This window comes from Gossypium arboreum, chromosome 8 (assembly GCF_025698485.1).
Source record: "Gossypium arboreum isolate Shixiya-1 chromosome 8, ASM2569848v2, whole genome shotgun sequence".
Taxonomy (NCBI): Eukaryota; Viridiplantae; Streptophyta; class Magnoliopsida; order Malvales; family Malvaceae; genus Gossypium; species Gossypium arboreum.
Window position 1 is genome coordinate 35,672,533 of NC_069077.1, and position 20,595 is coordinate 35,693,127.

General features: G+C 34.5%; 2 protein-coding genes and 1 non-coding gene across 3 annotated transcripts; all 3 read right to left on the minus strand.

Moving 5' to 3' along the window:
- Positions 1–4,853: 4,853 nt before the first annotated feature.
- Positions 4,854–5,803, minus strand: LOC108470122 (monothiol glutaredoxin-S1-like). Its single transcript, XM_017771349.2, has one exon. The coding sequence runs from the start codon at positions 5,297–5,299 to the stop codon at positions 4,991–4,993; it is 309 nt and encodes a 102-aa protein (XP_017626838.1). The 5' UTR covers positions 5,300–5,803; the 3' UTR covers positions 4,854–4,990.
- Positions 5,804–5,936: 133 nt separating this feature from the next.
- Positions 5,937–8,398, minus strand: LOC108470121 (OVARIAN TUMOR DOMAIN-containing deubiquitinating enzyme 5). The gene is made up of 3 exons (XM_017771344.2): positions 8,251–8,398; positions 7,329–7,439; positions 5,937–6,982 (listed from the first exon to the last, which is right to left on the minus strand). The coding sequence occupies exons 2-3, from the start codon at positions 7,427–7,429 to the stop codon at positions 6,112–6,114; spliced, it is 972 nt and encodes a 323-aa protein (XP_017626833.1). The 5' UTR covers positions 7,430–7,439; positions 8,251–8,398; the 3' UTR covers positions 5,937–6,111.
- Positions 8,399–17,187: 8,789 nt separating this feature from the next.
- Positions 17,188–17,294, minus strand: LOC128279739 (small nucleolar RNA R71). The gene has a single exon (XR_008269935.1). It is a non-coding gene; the product is annotated as a small nucleolar RNA R71 (small nucleolar RNA).
- Between the last annotated feature and the right edge of the window lie 3,301 nt (positions 17,295–20,595).

Below are 20,595 nucleotides of genomic sequence, written 5' to 3' on the forward strand. Positions count from 1 at the left end.
TGCTTGGTTTCATGGTTGAAATTAAATAATCTAAGGCAATTAAATTAATGGTAATTGTAATTAGGTAGTTAACGAAAATATATCAAACTTAAAACCACCTACTAACCAAACATAATTAAACTTAAAACCGGAAAACTAGTCCTTACTATCATGATGAATATGAGAATATGATTTAAATATGTAAAATAATTTAACTTTATATTTGAGTCTAAGTGATATAAATGATATAAATAATTTAACTATTCCATACACGTTTCATTTTTGTATTATTTTTGCACTGTCAAAAACCTGCAAGAAGAAGATGCAGTAGTAAAGAAGAAGAAGAAGAAGCTTACCGTGAAGAAGGGGCTTTCTGCGATAAAGGCACAGTAGCAGTCTTCAACAGCAGCAGCTAGTAGTATGGGCCTATGGAGAGCCTTAGTAAGGACCAAACTTTGGGGAGCACCAAGATTGGCTACCGAGACTGCAAATGAAGAAACAAAAATGAAGAAGTTGAACTAAGCTTGAGGCTAGCTAGAGGTGGCCAACAGACACTGGATCAATAGATCGGTGGATCGGTGGGGGTGGTGTGAGCTAGGGATTTGGGTTTTGAAAATGGGAAAAAAGGGAGGAAGGCAGTAGCACTAACTAACAAAATGAAAGTGGAAAAAAATGAGTAAAGTTAAAGAGTAAAGACTTAAAGTTAAAAATAAAAAAATGATTAAAAAATAATAATTTAATATAAAATTTGGGCTGAGCCCGGGCCAAAAAAATCTTACCCGGGGCCCGGCCCGTTTTCTAAACGGGCCTTATTTTTTGTCCAAGCCCATTTTTCGGGCCTATATTTTTACCCAAACGCTCCTATTTTTCGAGCGGGACTTTGGGTCCGGCCAAGACGCCCGGCCCATGCACACCTCTATTCGTATGTAATAAGCATTGTTATAATTATGTTTTAAATGATTTGATATTGCATAAATTGTAAATACGACATTGCGAACATATTCGACGACGATTCAGCCAATGTGAAATCCCGGTTGAACCTTAGGAATAGATTAGAATACAAATGACATGTTATTAAGGGTTATGTGGTTTGGGTGCTGGTCCGTACGTCTTACAAATGGCCGATTTATTTGGCATGTGTTGTGAATACTCATCAGCTTGTGTGACCAGACCCGTTGATAGCTCGAGAGTGAGCATTATATGTAATATGAGATTGAGATAGCTTTGGCTATATATGTGGCACTTAGGGTGCGAGATTTCCAAGTATCCAATAGAATTCTGAATGGTTCAACGGGTAACTCAATGATGTGGATGAGTATGTAATTGATACGAGATACCACAAGTATGTACATAAACCGTACAAGTATTGAAACGAAGAAACTTGTGAAATGTATAACTAACTTTATGAATGAAAGTGTGGTAGATTGACGATTTAATATGAATTATGGAATATTATGTTTTATTTGCTTAAGTTGTGCATATATGTTAAGTTGATTTTAATGCTTTTCGTACTTACTAAGCTTTCTAACTTACATTGTACATTTTTTCGTATTTTATAGTAAAATCAAAGCTATCTCGGATTCGAGAATCATCGGAGACTTTATCACACTATCCAACTATCACTTTGGTATTTTTGAACTTAAGTATTTTGTCTATATGGCATGTATAGGAACTTTGGTCATTATGGTATATTTGTTGTTAATGAATTTAGTCATTTGAAATGACTTGAAATTATTAAGTTTTTGGTTTTGTTTATAGCCATGAGAGTTGGCTTATTTTGGTTGATTTGATTGTGTATATAATTGTGCAAATGGCTCTTGTTATGTGCTCAATTATGGATATGTAATGTTAGTCAGTACTTGGAAATTAAGGGTATTAAATGGTTAAGAATTGAATTTGGTATGTTTGTGAGACTAGGCTAAATGATGCAAAATTGGAAGTGCTCATATTGATGATTTGAGATTATGAGTTTTGGCATGAAATTGAATGGCATATTGTGGTATTGATGTGTTTTGTATTGGTTGGTATTGAAATGGTATAAATTATGCTTGGTTGAGGTTGGTTGAATGCCTATTATATGATATGTTTTGGTTCCAATTGGGTTGATGGATGTGTAAGCAAGTTTGGGTGGAAAAATGACTTGGTAAATAGCCTATTTTTGTCCACACGGGTAGAGACACGAGCATGTGTCTCAGCCATGTGTGACACACGTCAGGTTACACGGCCGTGTGTCCCCTAGTGTTGAATTAAAAATCAAGTTAGTATGCTCCACACGGGCGTGTGACTTGGCCGTGTGGCATAAGTCAGTATACCCTACAAGTTTGGAACGACCTAGTACACAGCCTAGCACACGGGCGTTTGTGGCCATTTCTTAGGGCACACAGGCTAACCACACGGGCATGTGTGTTGGCCGTGTGACCCAAGTCAGAGAGTTATACAGGTTCGGACACGAGCTGGGACACGGCCATGTGATCCTATTTCGAATGTCCACACGGCCTGTGACCGGGCATGTCTTTGGCAGAGTGAGACGCACGACCTGGCCATACGGGCGTATGTCCCCTGTAGTTGAAAAATTTTCTAAATTTCGTAAAAATTTCCTGAGCTATCGGTTTAGTCTTGAACCACTTCAAATGCATGTTTACGGCCTCGTAGGCTCGTATTAAGGACGATATGAATGATGTTGAATGATGATTTTATGAAATTTGAAAATGTATGTGAAATGTATGTTTAATTGTTTAATAAGTCCGGTAATGCTTTGTAACCCTATTCCGGCGTTGAATACGAGTAAGGGGTGTTACATTACTCATGTCATTTTTTAGGTTGAACCCAGGCCAATTTTGGCTATCTAAGTCAGATTCATGTGCACTATCTAACCTCCTAGAATCATCACTATCAAACAAATCCCCTACTTCTATATCATCCATGTTTAAACTATCTAGATTAACTCTTATCCTATTAGACACATCACTATCAAACAAATCAAAATCATACATTTCTTCTTCACTCTCATTAAAATTATCATCAATTAAACCTACCAAACAAATTTACAGTCAATAAAGGCAGACAACAACCAAACAATTTAATACAACATAGACAATGACCAAATAATTTAATACAACATGATAGACAATAACCAATACAAAAATAATTTAATACAAACACAACCATTTCTGTCATGCACATGGTAGATAATAACCACTTTAACCCTAAACCTAGGCAATGGCATACAATAACTGATACAATATAGAAGCTAAAGAACAAATTTAATCCAACTGATATTTAAAACTAGGAACAAATTTGTGTCTTAATAACCAAACAATAACCGAACTTGATACTATTTGATACAAATAATAAACATGGCATACCATACATAGTATCTATCATTCAGTTTGATACAAACAATAAACATGACATACACAATATCATACATATGGCATACCATACACAGTATCTACCATTCACTTCAATAAGTAAACCCTAAACCCCATGTGAATAACAAATGAAACCAAAATCTTTTTGAATGCTTGTTAATAACAAATGAAACCAAAATCGAAATAACCCTAAATCCCAAAATAAAAAACTAAATTGAAATAACCCCATGTGGATGCAACATTTTTCAAATTTTAAATCTAGACAACCCTAAATCGAAATAACCCTAAATCTAAAAAACAAAAAACTAATACAAAAACTTAACCATTACAGTGGATGTAACAAAATTGTAGCTTCTCTTTTATTGACTATTGTCGCTAAGAACCAAAAACACTGATAGGTTTTTTATTTTGTCTTCTTTTCTCCCCAAACGAAAAATACCAATAGATTTCTAACCCTAGACCTTGTTAATCGATTATCAAATCAATTTTATAACCATAAACCAACCTTGTTAATCAATTTTCGAATCAATTTCTAACCTAAATCCTTGTTAATTTTTTCCCAAATCGATTTTCTTTTCCTTCGCCCCTTAATCACAATCAATTTCTATTTTTTTGCCCTAAACCAATCCAACTCTTTAAATTTTTTTCCCTAAACCTGTGTCGAACCTTGACCATTCCACTGCTTCACCAACATGGAAAGCTAATTGGCCACATCAGTTAGTTAAGTTGCCACATTAGCGGTCCCATTAAGACAGTAATGGAAAATTTTAATAAGTGATTGATTTGTCACTTTTTGATAATGTTAGTGACTGTTTTGTTATTTTTCTAAAATTGAGTGACTGAAATAAAACCTAAGTGAATTTTTTGTCAGCTACCCCAAAGTTGAGTGGTTGTTGGTGTAATTTACCCTTTTAAATTTTATATAATTTATTAAATAAATTGCTATATGTTCTTTTACTAGAAACTGATATGTTGAGATTGAAATTCAAATTTTAAATTTATTTGATGTTTTAAACTTATTTATGTGTGACTTAATAATCATTCAAAATTAATTTTGTATTTATTCAAAAGAATTGACTCTATCGATTTTTTACTACGGTTAATGTGTCTTGATTTTGTCACATTGCCCACGATTAGAGTTCTGTCTCCCAACCTATCAAGAGCTCTGGTGGAATAAAAAATTATAGCGCTTCAAAGTGCTTAAATAGGTGAAACTTTGACAAATTAAAAAATGGCATATATGTTATTTATGGGGTAGAAGCTACATCACACCCTATGAACATGTCAACACTCTTAGGATGGAGACAAAACTCCAATAATAATAATAATAATAATAAAACCAACTTAGGTGATATGCTCCTCTACCTATAAACCCATAAAGCTCTAGACAAAGCCGAATGACTTCATTAAGTACCAATGTCTGGGCCATACTTTCCTGGTTGATACATACCATACTCCCATTTTCCTGGCTGATACATATTAATGGAGGGCAAGCAAACAACGTTTTGAATTTTAAATATTATTTGTAATTCCATTCTTTGTGGCTGCTGGTTGCCATAAAACCTGGTTCAAACATACTCATATTCAGACCTTTGCTCAAAAGTAGAGAATTACTTTATTAGGAAATTATTTTTGAGGTTTCAAAGCCATATGGCACCAGCCCTTATGAGCAATGGCACAAGCTGGTTCTTCACTTGGAGGGACATGACTTGGTTAGGACCCCCAATGAGCTGCCGGCCTATGAACACAACCGGTACACTAGGCTTGCACCCCATCTGCTGCAGTGCTCTTTCAATCTGTCCCCCATACGGAACTTCGTCGAGCTCGTACACGGTCGGGTTAGCTCCAAATCCACTTATCAGAGTCTTGATGGTGTGGCTCATGCAACAAGTGGTCCGGCTGAAGATCACCACCGGCCTGTCTGCAACCATTCTTGTAACCATTTCCATTGTTATCTAGCAATGAAGAGTATTGGAAATGGGAGTTAAATGGACCTTACTGAGAGACTTCTGAAGTAGTAAAAGTGCTTATCCCTGATGTGGAACCTAGTCACCCTGGAGACCCTTATTTATACTGTCCATGAATAGGTACACAAAAGGAATAAAATAATCCAATAGATCATTATTCCTATAAATTGCCATCGATGATTGATTTGTAAAGTTGCATAACTGTATATAAAAACACGTGTGACAATAAATACAGCTAAAGGACTTCACTATGCTTAACAAACTCATCAATTCTCAACAGTAAATGCAATTTAAATGTGGGATGCAAAGTTAGAACTTGCTTAAAAGTAAAATATTGTGTTGATATTTGACATCCCAAGATTTATGACATGGTCTGTTAATGAGTTACTACTTTTCTTAAAGTCATTTGACTTTCCTTAAGAGAGATATTCAGGGAACCTACATATGTCAAGAATGGGGTATTTGCCTATATGGTTTCATCTCATCATCTATCTGATGTGAGCCTATGTTATCATCATCTCTGCATAGTTTTTGGCATTAATTTATAAAGTTAGGATATATTCTCATCCCCAAAAGACTTTTTTAAAGAATTTTGACATCTCTCACAGTTGCTCGCACATTTACTAACTCATGCTAAAATAACATAGATAAACAATGCATGACCTAGATTCAATCAAAACCAAGTTTCAAATTAGAGTTTAGAGCCAACATTTGCTTGCTCCCTCAAAAACATCATATTGTAGTAAAGCACATGGAAAGAAACATTCCACAATCCACAGATTACTCTATTATACCTATCTGATCAAATTTGGGATGACAGAATTATAGTGCTCTCCAAGCCCAAAGGCATGCTTATGGTATGACAACCTGAGAGTCCCTTCAGATGAAGAGGATCCTCCATCAGATTTGTACTCCTTTCCCATCTCCACATCTGGAAAAGATCCTGAAAATATCATGATGTGTTTTCTCAGGCAGTGAGTTAAAGCTCCAAGCTCTAACTGCCCTCCCCATGCAGCAGTTGACTCCACCTCTTTACAGTAGTTCTCGAATCTCTCCGCTAATGAATCATCAGAATCTTCATCTACGGTATTCTCTGACAGGAAAAAAGGAAGAAAATTGGATGCATGTTTCCTCATATAAGCAGCTGCCATTTCCCGTAGCTCTTGATATGTATAAGGAGAAGAACCACCAGACAGAAGCGCCAACTGGTCTTCAACGGCTCGGTAGAGGCAGTGTCCATCTGGCTTTATTTCATTAATTGTGAATCCCAGGGGTTTCAGTTTTTCCTCCAATTTCTCATCCTCGATCATTCTATCACTCACAACGTTGCTCTGCTCTTCTTGGATTCTTTGTTCTCTAGCTGCCTCTTGCTGAGCTCTTTTCACTCGCCTCTTGGCACCTTTGCTGGGCTTTGGATGATCCTGCTGAGGAGCGACAGACACCCCAGCTATGGCCTTCACCAAGTTGTCCATATTGCTTTTATCATTTCCGTTACTGTAGCCTAGTGAAGCAAGCTCTTCTGCATGTTTTGCCTTGAGATTACTAGAGAGCTGAGAGATCTCTTCCTCCACCTGCTTCTTTTTAGCCTTCTGTTCAGCCTTGCTACCCTTTGCTGCTGCCTTTTTCAGGCTAATTTCCTTGTTTTGCAGCTCCGATATCTCTCTCCTGCAGAATAGGATAAGAAAAATAAGTATTATAGAGAAAAAAAGATTATATTTAAGTTGAAAAAAAATACCCCAACTAAATTTGTCAAAATGCAGTTTTTGTTTTTTTCATAATCAAATTTGTCAAATCAGGGCATTTTAATAATATATCAGCCTTGTTCATAATAGCAGTAGGCCTTGTTAAACCATCTAAATTGTGCCAGAAAACAAGCCAGATTAATTAACTAGATTAAATGTGATAGCAAGCAAGGAACACATCAGTCAACAATCCAAAACCATCAATTAAACTACAGGTAAGTAAAAAAAAAAAAATTAAAGTATATTAAATATCATCGTATCTGAATTACCTGTGCCTAGAAAGCATTTCATCACGAGTTTCCTGCTTTTGAGATGTACAAGGCAAACTTTCTTCACATGGTTTGCCATCTGAGTCTTGAACATCAGCCATCTCGGCACACCTAAAATCATGGTAGATGCTAATATAGAAGAAATTGCAACGTTGCAAAAGAGAAGGACATCCAAAACTATTTCACAAAGGAACTAAATGGGACGAACAAAGAACATTCTACAATCAAACAAAACCAATGCTAGTCAAACCACAACGATGCAGCCTAAACAGGTGAAATGGCCATCTCTGTTTTCAGCTTTCCGAACACGCACATTGTCAGTTTTGCAACCGAAATATATTGTCCATACATTGATGAAGACAACTAACCATTTTGCCAACATGAACTTTCTAGGTGCTCTTCTAAACATATAACTCTTTCATTAAACCAAGTTCAAAAATAATGCTTAGATATGCAACTTCTTTCTGCGATTCTAAATCCATGCATTTGCTAAGATCTTCAAGTTGTTTCAATCGATGAAGTGTCTGAAGCGAGTAAAGTAACCAATTAAACAGAATCCTAAATTCAAATTCCCATCTAGAAACGACGATAGAACAAAAAAAAAAAAACCCAAAAATGGTTCCTTCCTAAATTAATTAAATTGAAATCAAACAGAAACAATACTTGTAATTTATTATCAAACTGCCATTAACGTAAGTTCAAACCCAGAGATGAAGCAAATCCTAGAAACTAAGGATAATCAGAAACTCAAAAAGCGAAAATTATGTTAAAAATTAGTCAAGCGTGATTTGAAAATGGCGCTTAGTTTCTACAAAGAAAAAGCAAAGCGATTAAAACATGAAATTGAAATTTCATTGACAATTTGTCTTTTGCATTCTTCAAATTTCTAGTACAAAGGAAATAGAGTGAGAAAAAAGCAAACCTTTTGAAAGAAGCACGAAATTGGGTGGAGTTAGCTAGGGTTTACTCGAGTTACTACCTATAGAAATCTTGAATAAAAAAAGCCAAAATTTATTTATTTTGTTTATGCAAGCTAGAAATTTAAAAAATTAAAAATAAAATCGCTTATGAGCTCATATGGGCATATTTTGGGCTAAATTAACTGTAGCGTAGCGAATCCAATTGAATGAGTTATTTTATTGTTAAATAGATTAAATTAATGCTATATTATTAAAAAGGAAATAAATTTTTTATTTTGTTTTTTAATAATAATAATAATTACACTAATTTGATACAATTAGAGAAATCTAACAAATAATTTCACCTAACATTGAACATAATACGAAGGAAAATAAAACATATCACCAAAAATTTAAAAATACAATATAATACATGAATATCTACACGAATGTATTAAATTTTATATAATCCATGATATAAATTGTTAACTTAAATTTTAGGTTAATGCATTATTTACTCCCAAAGTTACATCCAATTATTAATTTAGTGCTTAAAGTATTTTTTATCAATTTGATATTTGAAGTTTTAACCGTATATTACTTTATTTTAATTATTAACGGTGTTACAAAAAATGATGTTGCCTGCTCTCAGCATGTCACATCGCTCAATTCCTATTTTTCAAAAATTTAAAAATGGGAAAAATTAAAGAAAATAGAAAAAATCGGCAAAAAATCTCAAAAGATTTAAATATTTTAAAAGCTATAAAAATATTATGTGAAATTCTCATAAATAAAAAAATATTTACTTTGATTTTTTAATAACACATTAAATAAAAAGAGTAAACACATAAAATATAAATTATTTTTAAAGTTTTGGGAATTTTACATGACTTTCTATATTTTTGAAATTTTAAATGTGATTTTTTTATTTTCTTTGATTTTTTCCTTTTTGTAATGTTGTCAATGGCACAATTGGAAACTTCAAGTATCAAATTAATTAAAAAAATTTAGGTACCAAAATGATAAATAAATATAATTTTGAAAGTAAATAATATATTAACCCTAAATTTGATATAAACATACAATATTTTAAACATGGAGATATATAAAAAACACAAGTACTGAAATTGAATAATTGTTTATAAAATTTTAACCTTGCTCAAATTCACAGTCCTCAAAACCTTCACTTTGTTTTTTAACTAATTACATAAATGTTGATACAATTATTAGAAAGTTTTTTTAGATTATTTAATTTTAAAATATTACAAAATGATTATTAGACTTATTATTTTATTTTTTAGTTCAAAACCATTAAAATACTAATAGTTTGCTAATATGGTAATTAAGTTAATGACATGTAATTTTTAACCATTAATTTTTTCACATGATTTCCAAGTCATTTAATATTTTTTTATAAGCTCCAATTTCATATTTTTAAACGAGTTGATTGATGAGTATATATTTAATTTCCATGTGTTTTAAGAACTTTGATAACTCATTCATGCAGGGTTTTAATTTGTGAGTCGACTCGTTTAAAGAAGATGAAGTTGGAGCCTCACCCAAAACGGACCATTTTGGATTTAAAATGATTTGAAAATAATGTGAAAAAATTAATGTTTAAAAGCCACATGTAATTAACTTAACTTCCATGTCAACAAATTGTTAGTATTTTAATGATTTTGGATTTAAAAAATGATAAATTAAGTAATTATTTTACAATTTTTAAAATTGAATCATGCAATAAGAGATTTTCTAATAATGGAATGAATATTTATATAATTTACTATTTTTAAAGTTTTTTATAAACCATTTTTTTTTAATTTTGCTTAAGATACCTTTTGTCAACATCATTTTGGCATATATACGATATTGATGTCAATTGTCGTGGATGATCAAATAGCTATGCATTTTTCGCATCAACTTACAACTTATTGTGTTTTATGATTTTTTATCAAAAAATGTCTCACGGCTTAAAACATCAAACTTTAGTATACAATTGATGTGAAATTTACAACTTTATGGCTATGACATCCTCTCTACTTCAATAAAGATTAACCGTCACTGTCGCACTATTACTACTTTTACCTAATTTTAATAATATAAAATTTTAATTTCAGCATCTAAATTTTATATTTTTATATTTTTATCTCGACCTTAATGGTAAATTTCTAATTTCAGCCATCCAAATAATTTTTTGAGAACTCTTTGAATACATAAAAAAACCTTATAAATGAAAATCTAATATGCTCGTATTAAATGTATATAAATATATATATACATATGAAAGTCACATCCCGAGTCCAACTAAAATAATATGTTTTTGGTTGTGTGATAGAGCATGTAATGTATGATGCAGCTACTGGCTAGGCAATGGAGATTCTGATGGATATGGGAAGGCCAAGTAGATAGTCTTTTTGTTTGGTTCCATTCTGCTTTTTAATGAAATGTTGCTATATAGTGTCCTGGCCTTTGCCATCTTGCAAAGACAATTTAATTCATCCATCCAATTTTGTAGGGTTGGATAAGCCCCCAAATATATTCCTCTCACACTGCCAAATCCAATGCTTAACCTATCATTAGAACTATTCTCTTTCTTTTTGTTTAGCTAATTCAGTATACAAATGTGTCATTGAAGCTAATCTAAATGATGGCTCTCACATAATTTCTATCTAAAAAGGTTTTTTTTTTTTTGTTAAAAATGTTTTTGAAGTTTATAATTTCAAAGTGGTAATTTAAAAATTGAAAAAAAAAATCTATAGCTTTGAGACTAAAACCTAAGGGAGTGGTTTTAAAATTTAACTAGGTTTAACGATTTTGTAATGAACAAGGAAAGCGAAATAAGGTAGAGGAAGGAGAGAAGCCCTTTCTCAAGGGGATAATATTCGTGATTTGTCCCTTTTCATTCAACACTCTCCTTTATTTACTTTTCTTCTCCAAGTATCTTAATGGGCTAGTTTTATATTATATTGGGTGGTGGATAATACTTGTGATGTGTCTTTTTTGTCCAACGCTGTCCCTTATTTATTCTTGTTATCTAAGTATCTTAATATAGTGGGCTGACTTTATATTAAATTGTTTTATGAATTATATTTATGATTTGTTCTTTTGCCCAATACTATCCTTTATTTATTTTTATTCTCCAAGTATCTTAACGGAATGGGCTGGTGGATAATTCTTGTTATTTGTGTCTCTGGTCCAATATTATCCTTATTAATTCATGTTCTCCAAATATCCTAACATTAACTGACCTTATTAATGCTTGAAGGTATAACAATTACTAATCATATTCACAACATTTTCTTTAATTTCCTCGAATCACATGTCCTCATTCTTGATGTTATATAATATGTACATATATATATTGATGAAGGGAGGAACTAAGACCAATGCAACAATGGAAAGCCAATCAATTCCACCATGAAACAAAAAAAAAATGTAGTTTTAAAGCAATCTCATGATCTTGCAAACTTAAAATGTAATTCATGTGTTGAGTATTTTTCTACTGTATCCTATTGAAGAGGATAATCAAGTATTTATATACACGGTTATTGTTCATGGAACTGACGTTCTAGGTAGGCTCCATGCATGCTGACACGTGTACTACTCTAGACTTAACATATGTTCACCAATTTGCCTATTGTACTTTGTGATCTCTACACACGAACTCACTGGTGTATGTGAACTAAGCTCTCGAACCACCTTTGCGAGCCTTTCTAGCAAACCCCCACTGTGAGACCTACGTGTGTCCAACTAGTAGGGTCCATGTATAGGTCGTGGGTAGGTAATCCGAATTATGCCTTGTCTCGGATTGGTAATCAGAAATACATAACAAAATTCATGAACCTGTGACCAGAAGAAGCATCAACCAAACTATCAATAAAAGGCAAAGGGAAAGTGTCTTTGGGGCATTCCTTGTTTAAGTTGGTAAAATCAATACACATCCTCCACTTGTTGCTCGCCTTCTGTACCATGATCACATTTGAAACCCAATCTATATATTCAACTTCCCTAATAAACCTTGTTGACAACAATTTAGCTACCTCCTGCCTTATAGCTTCCACTACCTGCGAAGCAAACCTCCTCTTTTTCTATTTAACCGGCTTCACTTTAGGTAGCACATTTAGGCTATGGACAATTACTTGTGGGTCTATCATTGGCATATCTACTGCTGACCAGGCAAAAACATCGGAGTTTGCCTTTAAACACTGAACCAAAGTGCAATTTTCTTTAGGTGGCAACGTTGATGCAATCCTTATTGTCCTTTCCTCATCGTCATAGAATAACTGCAAAGTCTCGGTGTGCTCTACCACTTCAGGCTTTTTACTTCTTTTTTCATTCCTCGCATCTAGGTTGTCCAAGTCTAAGGCTTAACTACTTAACCTTGATTGCTGCAAACTCTGTCCTTCGGATGTGGGCTCTCGTATTTATCTTACAGACAACATATAACATTGCCTTGCTGTCCGCTGGTTGGATCGCATGAACCCGACCCCTATCCTCGTTGGGAACTTGACATTTATACAAAATGTTGCTACCACCATATTTTCCATCCTCATTATCAAACGTTCAAAAATGGCGTTATATGCCATAGGATGGTTCATAACAAAAAATTGAACATACTCTGTAGTTGTATGCTCACCGTCTCCCAAGGTGACTGGCAAAGTGATAGAACCTTTCACTTTGACTGGGTGGTTTCCAAAACCATACAATGGGCTAGCCTTAGATAAAACCTGTTCATTCAAACCCATATTTTGATAAGCCTCCTAGGTTAGAACCTCCACCGCACTCCTACTGTCAACAAGTATCCTCTTAACTTCAAAACCTGTGACCGTTGCAGATACAGCCATTGGGTCATTTCCTTCCTCGTCGCACACTAATTCTTCATCATCATTACCAAACTCAACATTTCACTTTCCCTGCTGGCGCTACCTCTTGGGTGCATTAACTAACATTACACTCCTCATATGAGCTTTCCTCTTTATATTAGAACCTACCCAATCCTCATCTATCCCACAATCACATAAATAGTACCTCTAACCTTCTGCTTACCCTTAGGATCGCCACGAGAACTTTGACCCTACTGAGTAGTACCTTGATCCACAAACTCTGCGAGCTCACCATTCCTTACCGCCTTCTCATAGCATCTTTCAAAGTAAAACAATCCTTAGTTTTGTGACCCACGTCATTATAGAAAGTACACATATCTCTTGAATTTAACCTCCTTGTACTGTGCCTCTTAGGAGATATATTGGGTAAGATGCCAAAATTCTTCACCTAGTTCAAAATATAAGCACGATTAGCATTCAAAGGAGTATAGATTTCAAACTTTCCTTGAGGGATGTACTTCCTTGTATGTTTAGGCTGAGATATCTGAGGAGCCCTGGGTAAATCATTTTGCTGCTACATTCTCTACTACTTATTGCTTCATGTACGCAAAGCCTGATTGGGCAGTCCCTGTCTATTACGAGCTCATTCTCTATTTCTGAATTGTCTGGCGTCTCTTTGAAATGTGCCACGCATCACCCTTTTCATCTCTTCTACTTTTACAAACTTATAGGCTCATTCATATAAGTCTACCAAACTTTGAGGCCTGTTATCAGTGAAGGAATATTGTACGTACTTATTTTGTATTCTCATAATAAAGGCATCGATGGCCTACTAGTCTTCAAGTTTTTTCACATTCAGCGTTGCCACATGAAATCGTTTCACATAGTCCTAGAGAGACTCTCATTCTCTTTTTTTTATTCACAATATTAATCCCATAGGAGTGCTCATGATTGTCCTGTGGGTTTTGAACCTTCCCAAAAACATTTGACCCAACTGAGAAAAAACTTCGGATAAAGCCATTGGGAAAGGACAAGTACCAATCCTTTATTCATTTGAACATATCCTTCGGAACCTTAAAATCGGATGGCAAACTCACTATTTCTATCATCGAGGCCAAAGTATTGTTGGAACAGAAAAACTAGTCCATGTCCTGAGACTTAGGATGTAAAGCCCTCACATCTCGCGATAATGCATCCATCTCATTCTGTCATTCTTTTGTATGCAAGCCTAGACCTTCTTCCTGCATGGTTACATTCTCATGAAAATTGGAGTTACCAGATTGTACCTTTCTTTTGAGCTTCTCATTCTACTTTAATAGCTTCTGTTGGAAAGTCTGTTGTTGTTCAAACCTTGCATTCTACAAAGCCATTTGTTCTTTTATCACCCTCATTTACTCTTAAAGAGCAAGAAACTACTATGGTGATGCTTCTTGACTAGAATAAAGTGGTGGTCCATGCCCGGAAGGAAGGTTTAAGTCAAATGGGCTTGAAACTCTCGGGTGAGCTACACTACCTAGGTTTTCTGATCGATCAGAAAACTAGCCGGCAAACAAGTATGTCTCAATGGGTTGACTGTCAGAACCTGAGGCTTTGGCTTGTCCAGATAAAATTTTAATGAGGAAATTTTCATTTGGGTGAGCCATCATGATTCTTCAAACTGAAAGAAATCTATTGATCGAAAGTCAGTCCACGCTCACTAGAAACACGAAAATATGCACACTTTTTCATGCACTTTTAAACTCAAATTCATGCAACTGTGATAAAATTCTTATCGAAAAATATATAATAATTATAAAATAATTAAATTACACTCAAATTATGAAAATTTTGAATTTTAATTAATTTTAAATTTTGATTAATTTTGATTTTTTTCGACAGATTTGCACAAAGGGTGAAAAATAACTCAGCAGACATTACTAGAAGCGCAAAACCAAGAAGCAATTTTGAAGTATCAAGGCGAATTAAATTTTCAGCCTAAGACGGTCCAAATTATGTGTATTAATTCATAATATAATTAATTTTAATTTTAATCCAATTTAATTTGGGTTAAATAAATTATTGTTAATTATTTATGAAAAAGGGTTCAGTTGAGTTGAACTGAGAAAATCGATCCAACCGAGCACTGGGTGGCCCAAAACTATTCCACATGCTGACCCAATCAGCTTGTTTGGCTGATTATTTGGCTTGCAAAATAACCCTTGAATACTCCTTCGATTTGCATTCAAACCCCTCCACTATTCATGCTTTTCAAGACTTGCCCTTACCTAAAAATAGCATGTTTGAAATCTTCAAACATGCCACACGTGTGGGCGGCCATGGAGGAAGTCTTTGGCTGCTGATTTTGGCTATTTTTAGCAGCCTTCTCAACCTATAAATACCCCTTGGCTGCTCACTTCAAACACATCTCAAACCCATTCATTTCTTCACTTCTCTTTCACTTTTCTCTATTCATTCCCTTCCACCGTTCTTCATTTTCTTCCCCCATTCCCTTGTCGATTTCACCTCTTAAAAAAGAGTTATTAAACCACCATTTGGAGTAGTATTCAAATGTTTGTGGAAGCCTCATTCAACAAGAACAAGCAGAGAAGGAGGAGTGGAGCAAATTAGTCAAGCCTCGAAGAAACACCGGATTGGATTCTTGTTCCCTATCCTTTTAATTTTGTTGTTATGATGAATATGTATATGAATATTTGTGATGTTGATATGTTTAATTTAATTAATATGGCTTAAATTTAATTCTTTTTAGGCTCATTGCTTTTTGTCTACTTGAGTTATTAAAATTGTGTTTGTGTTGTTCTAGGCTTCGGTAAGATGTTTGATTAAGTAAAACCATGACGTTATTCTTGCATTACAATTGTAACGTAACTAATGAATTAATTATTTAAACAGATTGAAATTTTAATTAATTGACATGATACTTAATCAGTGCATGTTTAATCATCTAAGGTAGCTGAGGGTTAAATTAGCAACGGTATATAATGATACATTAGCCTTGCATAACTTGCAAGATTTTTGTGATTAAACTGTTTCAAGGTAGAAATACATTGTTACCTCACGTAATCTTTTATGTGCTTATGAGATTGAATTAATTTTTTGAATTGGCATAGAGATATGTACAAGAGATTATTTTAATTTCATAAGTATGTATGTGCATTAACACATTTGCTTATTAAAAATTGTTTAATCGGTTGAATTGACGTAGAGATATAGTCAAAAGATAAATGGATTTTGGTAGGTAAGTATGTTCATAAGTTAGTAAATTACCAAGTTGCTGTGAATTTATTCGTAACAACATGAACACGATTATATCATCTTGATTAAAATCATTTTTTGAAATCGTGCATTGGAACTTTTATTTTGTTTTTATATATTTTACTTTGATAAAATCCTAGTTTTTAATCACCTCTTCAAATCAATATATTTTTCTTCACCAAAGTGTTTTTAAAATTGCATTCATAAATTATTCTTTTCACAATCCCTGTGGGTACTATAACTCGACATTTTCTTGTCACTTTATTACTTGTTGCGATTGTGTACACTTGCACATTTCCGTAATTTCAAGTTTTTGGCGTCGTTGCTAAGGATTATTTTAAAAATTCATTATTTCTGAATTTGTTAATTTTGCATTTTGGTTTATTTTTCTGTTCAATTTTGAACTTAATTAATTTTTCCGTGTTTATTTTAGGTGTTCATAAGTATTGATCGAATTATCGATTTACTCCCTGTAGACCCAAAGATAGAAAGAACTTTTGACAATGAAGAAGACAAGCAAGTTAGAGAAGGACTGAAGATATGAACTTTAAAAATTTGAATCAAGGAAACAGAGCAAACCCTACTTAAAATCGAGGTACAATAGTTTGAGCTGAAGCCAGTCATGTTCCAGATGCTTTAGATAGTAGGCCAATTCAGTGGAATACCTACCGAAGATCCTCATCTTCACTTAAGACTGTTTATAAAGGTGAGCGATTTAAGTTAGCCGAAGTACCTGAAGATGCACTATGATTGAAGTTGTTCTCATATTCGCTAAGGGATAGAGCTCGAGCATGGTTGAACTTATTGCCTCCAAATTCAATTTCCACATGGCAAGAGTTAGCAGAAAGATTCCTCATGAAGTATTTCCTGCCTAGCAAGAATGCTAAGTTGAGGAACGATATTATTGCTTTCCAACTAATGGATGACGAGTCCTTGTATGTGGCATGGGAAAGGTACAAAGAATTATTATGAAAGTGCCCTTATCATGGAATCCCACATTGCATCCAACTTGAGACGTTTTATAATGGTCTCAATGCTCACATGAGGATGACAGTGGACGCTTCTGCTAATGGTGCTCTCCTTTCTAAGTCTTATAATGAGGCTTATGAAATCATTGAGAGGATTGCTAGCAACAATTATCAATGGCCAACCAGTCAAGCAACGTCAGGAAGACGAATTGCTGGAATACATAAAGTAGACGCTTTCACGTCGTTCTCATCTCAGTTATCCTCAATATCCTCAATGCTTAAAATTTTTACCATTAATGGGTTTAATAAATTTATAGCACAGCCATCGAATCAATTTGAAAATGTAGCCTGTGTCTATTGTGGGGAAGGACATCTGTTCGAAGAATGTCCATCGAGCCCAGGATCCGTGTATTACATGGGTAACCAGAACCAAAACCAAGGAAAGTAAGGACTACAATCCAATTCCTATAACCCATCGAAGCGAAACCACCCTAATTTCTCCTAGAGTAACCAAGGGGTTGGATCCAGTAACACATACGTGCAACCTAGACCGACCCATCCACCTATTTTTACCCAACAAGTTCAGAAACAACCTCAAGTTGAACCATCCAATGGCTTAGAAAACTTGTTGAAGTCATACATAGCCAAGAATGATACCTTAATCCAAAGCCAAGCAGCTACATTGAAAAAACTAGAAAACCAAATGGGCCAACTTGCAACTGAACTTAGAAACTAACCACAAGGTGCTTTACTTAGTAATACAGAGAATTCAGGAAATCCAGGGAAGGAGCATTGTAAAGCATTGATATTGAGGAGTGAAAAGACATTAAAGCCCAACACCGTCGAAGTTGAAGAGGAGCTAACTGATGCTTAAGACTCAGAGGAAGTTCAACCGAGTGTTGAAATTTTAGTTTCACCAAAACCAGAATCTGCAAAACCTCATAAGGTAATTTCTGAACCAATCAGTTTTGATAAACTAACAACTTCGTTAGATGCAGAATTACCATAGAAGACGAATCAACCAGTTCCAGTAAAGAAGCCTGCACTATCCTACCCTCAAAGACTTCAGAAGCAGAAGTAGGAAGTTCAATTTAAGAAGTTTGTACTCAAGCAACTTCATATCAACATCCCATTGGTTGAAGCACTTGAACAAATGCCGAACTACATCAAACTCATGAAGGATATCTTGTCAAAAAATGAAGACTTGGAGAATTTGAGATGATAGTCCTGACAAAGGAATGTAGTGCATATCTTCAAGATAAACTACTCTCAAAGTTGAAGGATCCTGGATGTTTTACCATACCCTGCAACATTGGAGCAACATATTGTGGTAAGACACTATGTGATTTGGATGCGAGTATCAACTTGATGACTATGTAAATATTTAGGAAGTTGGGGATAAGTGAATTTAAACCTACTATGGTTACACTTCAATTAGCAGATCGATCCTTAGTACATCCAGAAGGAAAAATCGATGATGTATTGGTATGTGTAGACAAATTTATTTTCCCTATTGACTTTGTTATTCTAGACTTTGAAGCAGAAAAAAAAGTGCCAATTATCCTAGGAAGGCCTTTCCTAGCAATTAGAAGGACCCTTATTGATGTGCAGAAGGGCGAGCTTACTATGCGTGTTCAGGACGACCAAGTAACATTTAATGTTTTTAAGTCTATGCAATTTCTTGACACAATTGATGATTGTTCTGCAGTGTCCAATTTAGAGGAATTAATCATGGAAAAGGAACTCAAATATGTTGGGGACCCATTGGAACAAATTTTGACATCAGACTCTCCAAGTGATGAATAGGAAAATGAATACTTAGCTTTGCTAGAAGCTAATCAAAGAGGACTTAATCAGCAATACCGCTTTGAATCTTTGGAGTTAAAGAATAGAGATTATGCCTAACCAAAAGCGTCAATCAAAGGGCCACCTAAATTAGAACTGAAGGTACTTTCCTTACATTTAAAATATGTTTATTTAGGTAACGCTTCTACTTTTCCTGTGATTGTTTTAACAGAGTTAACCGTTGAGCAAGAAGAGAAACTCATCCTAGTATTGAAACAATTCAAGAAGACTATCAGATGGACTATAACCAATATTCACGGCATTAGTCCGTCTGTATGCATACACAAGATCATCTTAGATGATAGCAAAAAATGGACTATTGATGGACAACGAAGATTGAACCCCATCATGAAGGACATGGTAAAGAAAGAAATCATCAAGTGGTTAGATACGGGTATAATCTACCCCATCTCAGACAATTCATGGGTAAGTCTGTCTAATGTGTGCTAAAGAAATGAGGTATTATGGTCATTGAGAACGAGAATAATGAGTTGATACTGACTAGAATGGTTAAGGGATGGAGAATTTGCATTGATTACCAGAAACTGAATAAGGCAACTAGGAAAGATCACTTTTCTTTGTCATTTTTGGACCAGATGCTGGATAGACTCGCAGGGCAAGATTATTACTATTTTCTTAATGGATACTCGGGATATAATCAGATTATAGTAGCATCGGGAAGATCAACACAATATAACATTCACCTACCTGTACGGTACATTTGCATTTAGACGCATGCCATTTGGTTTATGTAAGGCGCCTGCTACATTTCAAAGATGTATGATGTCTGTTTTTACTGATATGGTTGAGAAATACTTGAAAGTCTTTATAGATGATTTTTCGGTATTCGAAGATACATATGATGATTGCCTAGCCAATCTACCAAGGTACTAAGGTGATAAAAAGAAACAAACCTCATACTTAACTGAGAAAAGTGTCATTTCATGGTACGAGAAGGTATTGTTCTAGGGCATCGGATAGTGAGACATGAAATTGAGGTAGATAAAGCAAATGTAGATGTTATTGAGAAACTCCCACCTCCAACATCTGTAAAGGGTGTTAGAAGCTTTTTATGCCACGTCGGTTTCTATCAAAGATTTATCAAGGACTTCTCCAAAATTGCTAAACCCTTATACAGATTATTGGAGAAGGAAAAGATGTTCAAATTTGATAAGAAGTGCTTAAAAGCTTTCAAAGATTTGAAGAGTCAGTTAGTTTTGACACCCATAATCGTCACACCAGACTGAGATTTATCATTTGAATTGATGTGTGACGCAAGTGACTTCGTGATAGGAGCTGTCATGGGCCAACGAAGGAACAAAGTTTTTCATCCCATCTACTACGCAAGTCAGACTCTGACAAGAGCTCAATTGAATTATATGGTAAAAGAGAAAGTGTTACTTGCTATTGTGTTTTCTTTGGACAAGTTTCAATCTTATCTTTTAGGTACCAAAGTGATTGTCTATGTGGACCATTCGAC

Excerpts from the sequence above, each read along its gene's own strand:
- LOC108470122 (XM_017771349.2), bottom strand. The coding sequence starts at position 5,299 with ATGGAAATGGTTACAAGAATGGTTGCAGACAGGCCGGTGGTGATCTTC.
- LOC108470121 (XM_017771344.2), bottom strand. The coding sequence starts at position 7,429 with ATGGCTGATGTTCAAGACTCAGATGGCAAACCATGTGAAGAAAGTTTG. Across the intron at positions 6,983-7,328 it reads GAAATGCTTTCTAGGCACAG|GAGAGAGATATCGGAGCTGC; the intron begins GTAATTCAGATA and ends CCTATTCTGCAG.